Below are 5,718 nucleotides of genomic sequence, written 5' to 3' on the forward strand. Positions count from 1 at the left end.
ACAAACAGACAGACATACGTTTTTATATATATAGATGTGAAGAAATCACGAAAACTCTGGAGAACTCTGGAAACTCCCGCCGAACGATTTCCGGTGAGGGACCCGGTACTCAATTTCCAAGGGGAAAAGAGCTCACCCTCATCATACGGGCACGACGACCCCCTCATCGCTTTTCTACAACTCCCGAGAACCCACCCCAAAATTCTTGCGGCGATCGGTTCAGCCCTTTGTGAATTTTGCGAATTTCGAATTTTTCAATATTTCCCCGATTTTTCGTATTTTCGTGGGTGGAGCACTCAAATAATTTTTTAAAGGTAGAAGGACTCATTGCATCGAAGAACTGACCCCCCTATAACCACCGGGGGATCGCCCAGAACACGCTCCTAAATTTTCACGACGATCGGTTCAGCCGTTTTCGAGTCCATAGGTGACACCAGACAGACAGACAGACAGACAGACAGACAAACAAACAGACAGACATACGTTTTTATATATATAGATTCGGATGACTCCCTTGAGGTGTTCATCACACCACTCCCGCGTACGGAACCTTGATTCAATGAGAGCCTGCTCTTGACTGTCAAGCTCATCACCATTACCAATCTTAGTCAAAAGCCCAGAGAAGGCAACATCGCTCTGCCTCATCACCTGAGACAGAGGAAAGAACTTAAGCGATTGCCACAGCGCTGAGCGATGGAGGCCACGTTGCAGAGGTGCATAGATCGGTGTCATATTAACTGGTGGCAACTGTCGCAGATCACCACAAAAAATGATATCCATGCCACCAAATGGTAGATCGTGTTCCATGTTGATGCTTTTCAGACGATCCTTGATGGTATGAAAAATGCCCGACCCGATCATGCTTATCTCATCGATGAAAATGATCTTCACATTGGCGAAGGCGTTACGATAGAGTTGCAAAGCTTCGAAAGAGAGTCCCCCTCGTCGTTGAATCATCGATATATTGAAAGCACTATGCACTGTCGTGCCTCCGATTAGTACAGCGGCTTTCCCGGTCGAAGCAGCGGCAACGTAGACATTCCGTTGCGTATCATGTGCTTGAGAAAAACGATTATATGTCTCCATAAGCAATTTCAGTGTGAAGGTCTTGCCGCAACCGGCAGCGCCAGTCAAGAATATCTGGACTGGAGGCAGTTCTGGATTATGAATTCTAGCTATGCAATGTTTCAGAAGAGCTCTTTGCTCGAAGTTAGTTTTTCGCATCGACTCGCAATAGTCAATAGAGGATAGAACGTTAGTCCGCTTCCGGATAACTGAAGACAGCGAGTTGGGAATGGCTACGTTGCGAATGTCTTCATTGGAGAGCTCCGCCAAAACATCAGGTCGATGAACATAACCCTGTTCGGACTGGATATCGACTTCGTGATCTTCTGACGACATGTTATCCCACAACACATGATATTCCGCAATATTTTCCGCTAAATTTTCGAGAACTTCATATCGTTGACGTCGCTGGAGAATTTCCCTCTCATGCTGATCATAAATATCAATGAGCTTATCATGATCCAGTAGATCGTTGTGTTCATTATTGAAGGGGAAGAACAGCAACACCATACTGCGCTTATAGTTTGTAACGTCAGACACCTCATATATCGTCCATCGTATGATTCGGCTGCGAGTCCGCCGTCTATAGACTTGATGCCCGTCCGAATCACGTTTCCTTCGAACAGGTGTCATCATGGCTACAAAATCGGCTAAGCACATGGAGCTCAACGCTGGGGGTCGACTCTCATACTTCTGAATTGCGTTACGAGCCCAGATGTCTGTCGAATCGTCTGTCAAGTTTTCAGTTTCCATCTGAGCTTTGCTCTCCCGACAGACGAACCGACTGTTGGGAACGTTGCAATCTATGTAAACGCTGTCTCGACTAGATTCGCTCATCGGCTGTCTCAAGAGATACCACGCAGCTTCCTGGGTTGACATCTCTACCGCGTCGAGCATCCGAATACTGATTCTTTTGAGAAGATCAGTGAAATTCTGGTCGGGGTACTCGTTCTGCAGATCTTTCAATTGGCGCTGTAAATTGGACAGACCGCGATTGGTCTTGTTGATGTATTCGACGACATAGGATGCGCAGCTATATTCCTCCAATATGAATTGGAAGTCCATGTTCGACTTCAAGGTGTTCGCAATCCAGGGATTGTATGTATTCGTCCATATATCTTTAATGGTCCTTCTGAAAATGATTGTTGGACGCAGAATCGTCGCTCGAATGACATTCAAATATTGATCGTAGTCCAGAGCGAAGCTTGACAGAAATTCTTCAATACTCGCGTACTCGTTGTCATCCAATGCTTTTTTCATGTCGTGACCTTTTTTGCGAAAATTCGATCGTCGACCATCATCCTTCGCCATTGGCAGAAGTATTTGCGTTGTCAAGCTAGGCCAATACGGTATATTGAAACGGCATTTTCCTGATCGTTGACGTGAGTTCGTATCATTCTTATAACAAGTGAATGTATGTTTACGAACTTGGAGGGCCCGACAATGTTGATCTACAATTGTATGTTCTGTGTCGACTGAGCACAACCGATTTATCAACTCGACAGTTCGGGGCATATGCTCCGACACTGCTTCCTTGGGATCGCTTTCGAGCCAGAGAAGAACGTGAACATGTGGACTTCCGCGATGTTGGAACTCAACACGCATGAAATAATCTATGACGCGATTTGGATCGAGAGGACTCATTTCATCGGACTGGAGAATATTCATTATTGCTCCGATCATTTTCCAGGAATAGATACAACATGTGACAGAGTCTTCGTTCACCAGATCGGCCCTGTACTTAGCAGAGAACTGGTTCATCGGATCGTCCACATCGGTCGTCACGCCTGTTCTAAGCTTATGCAAGATTTGCAACAAATGAGGCCAACGAATCTCGTTGGCACTCATCGTCAGGAAAAAGCTCGGTTCCCCGAGTTGCCTTATCATAGCGAACAAATCCCTTTTTCTGGACGCCCAATACTGCACCGAATTCGGTATAGATTTCAAAAAGGCGAAGTTGTTGGTCACACAATGTTCAAGGAACCGGTCATCATCGCGTCCCTTCGTTGCAGCGACGACCTTTGACTCGACAGGGTCTGCCTTCGATTCGGCATTCGATGCCTGGAGATCATCGAGTAAGAGGCGCTCTTCTTCATTCAAAGCTCCCCATTGTATTGTCGGTTCCTCCGAAGTCGACCCTGCGTCGGTAGCCTCGATCTCTCGCGATGCTATCCGCGACTTCTTGTTGGAATCCCCTACCGGCTCCATGCGATTGTCATCTTTCAACGACGAGAATTGCCTCTTCGAGAATCTGTTCATTCGGACATTTGCTGGGGAAAACTCCGAGCTGACAATCTCTTGTGGCATTCGTCTGAGAGTTTCTTCAGCGGGTTCCTCTTCGACTGGGGGTACGGCGGATTCCTCTTCGACTGGGGGCACGGCGAGTTCCTCTTCGACTGGGGGTACGGCAGGTTCTCCCGCACTGATGCTGACACTGCTGTGAGCGTAAATTTCTCTTGTAGGTGGAGTCTCATACGGAATAATGTCGCCTTTTGAGCGGAGCTTCTTCACTCGATTCTTCGCTTTCCTGCTGGGAATCGGTGGTGTCCCTTGACTTGATGAACTTCGCGAGCCTCTCCGAGTCCTATAAAAAGCGCCGGACGATGGTTTTCACGCGCGAAATATAGGGCCTCGATCGCGTCGCAAAGATCGGCTTGACCGCAGCTCTTATCATTCTTGATGAGCCGCCTTATGACGAGAGTTACTTACCGCGTCGCAGGGATTGGCATAATGTAGTCCGATATGATACCCACGTATAAAAGCACAATTGAATTTTTGAGAATGACCTCTTCCTGATTCCTGAACTGCGTCGTTATGATCGGCTACAGCGGATACCGGCAATTGGTGTACTGCGTCGGCGCAGTAGAGATGAAAGTTCAATGCAGTCCGGTCTCGAACTGCGTCGTAACGATTGGCTCCAACGGATAACGGCAGTTCGTGTACTGCGTCGTAGAGGTGAGAGTCCAAAGCAGTCCGATTCGATTGAATACCACATGCGTAGAAAATTGCTCGCAGCGCGAATCCGAAAAACTTCGCTGGGGATACCCACGTAAGTGCGCTCTCATCAGAATGAGTTCCTCCCGGTCCCCGATCTGAAGTTTCTCTCCTGCGCCGCAGGAAGCTTGGAAATCGTAGCTCTCTGGCACTTTAAGGTCAAAAGGCGTCGTAAGAATCGGCCTTCGATAGTCTCGCCGGAGACTAGTTTTTTTGCGACCTAGATTTCCAAACATTTACCCAATGCGTAGAGAGAATCGCTCAATCTGCGACCCGGGGGAAGCCCACCAAGGATAGACCGAGTAGTGTGCACACTTGGCTTCCCGAGGCTGAGCTTCCCCTGTTTCAGGTAATTATAGCTCTTCCCCTGCGCTGTCGTACGCGTTCCGACCGCAGCTCCCATCTCTCTGATAACGCAGTCAGTGTTATCGGTAACGATAGCCCTCGGTCAGTATTGTGAAAGATTCCTATCGCATTCATATAGTCGGTTCTTTCGGTCTTCAGCGGTGACAGTTTTTCCCTTCGCCGCCGAGCACGCTCCGATCGCAGCTTCCAAGGCTGCTGCATTGCTCCACGATAATTATAATTCACGGCCCGCGCTCGAATCGTCCCCGATGGCCCTGGGTTTTCTCTGAGCAGAGGTCGCCGATATCGCCGCTCTCAGCCGCTTCGATAAATGATCAGGCCGCCAAGTGCGCAGGTCAGATTCCGACCTTAACGCTCTACTTCAGCGCAACTCTTCTGGACCTTCATCGCAGGTTTTCCGGAGTGGGACAAAGCAGTTCCTTCGGACTTCCTCAACGCAGTAATCGTTCCCAGCGCACTCCCAGATACCAATAAGGATCGAGTTTCTAGTACTCAGTCGGACCATTTGTGCGATAAGCGATAAGGGCAGAGCACCAAGAGCTTAGCTGAGTTCGCCCTCAAGCAGCGTCTGCGATCTTCGATAATTCATATAATCGGGGTGAGCAGAAATCCTCGATAATTTCTTGTGAGGATGGCGCGAATGCCATGCACGCAGCAAGATGACGGATGGTCGGATTCGGACTCGTGGGAATCGTCAACAACATGTACTTTCGACTCCTCATTCCTTGGAACTTCTTCTGGCAATTCGGATTGCGCCCAAAATCCATCTCCGTCCCCACTTTCTGAAGCTGAGCGCAGCCGAAGATATCGGCAACGTCTTAAACATAAGAAACAGGTTGAAGCCGGCGGAAATTCTCATCGAGCTTCCGAAGAGTTCAGAGAGAGGTTCATCAAACAAGAGTTCGGACACCCATGCTCCGTATGCGATCGACTGTGGTTTCGCAATGATTTACTCGCGGCACGGTCAGTGCACTCTGAAAAACTCCAAGAGATCGGTTGCTCTACGACCGATTCCCTCCTATGCCACGCGTGCGCCCAGGCTCTGAATAATGGACGGATTCCAACCTTGGCAGCATTTAATGGTTTCCGATACCCACCTGTACCGTCAAATTTGCCAGAACTTAATGCAATCACGACCCGCCTTGTTAGTCCCCGAATACCATGCAAATTCGTCGCTTGCGACTGGACTCCGGAAATTACTCTATCGTTGGTCAAGTGATTAATGTGCCGATTGACGTGGAATCGACGGTGAAAATTTTGCCAATTCAAATTCGTCGCTTGCGACGGGACTCC

General features: G+C 48.6%; 1 protein-coding gene across 1 annotated transcript; it reads right to left on the reverse strand.

Moving 5' to 3' along the window:
- Positions 1–550: 550 nt before the first annotated feature.
- On the reverse strand, positions 551–3,794 carry LOC100901240 (uncharacterized; the record flags this gene model as incomplete). The annotated part of the gene is made up of 2 exons (XM_003738555.2): positions 3,775–3,794; positions 551–3,592 (listed from the first exon to the last, which is right to left on the reverse strand). Coding segments are annotated over exons 1-2 (3,062 nt in total), but the record flags the coding sequence as incomplete, so codon positions are not given.
- Between the last annotated feature and the right edge of the window lie 1,924 nt (positions 3,795–5,718).

This window comes from Galendromus occidentalis, unplaced genomic scaffold (assembly GCF_000255335.2).
Source record: "Galendromus occidentalis unplaced genomic scaffold, Mocc_1.1 scf7180000076008, whole genome shotgun sequence".
NCBI classification, from domain to species: domain Eukaryota; kingdom Metazoa; phylum Arthropoda; class Arachnida; order Mesostigmata; family Phytoseiidae; genus Galendromus; species Galendromus occidentalis.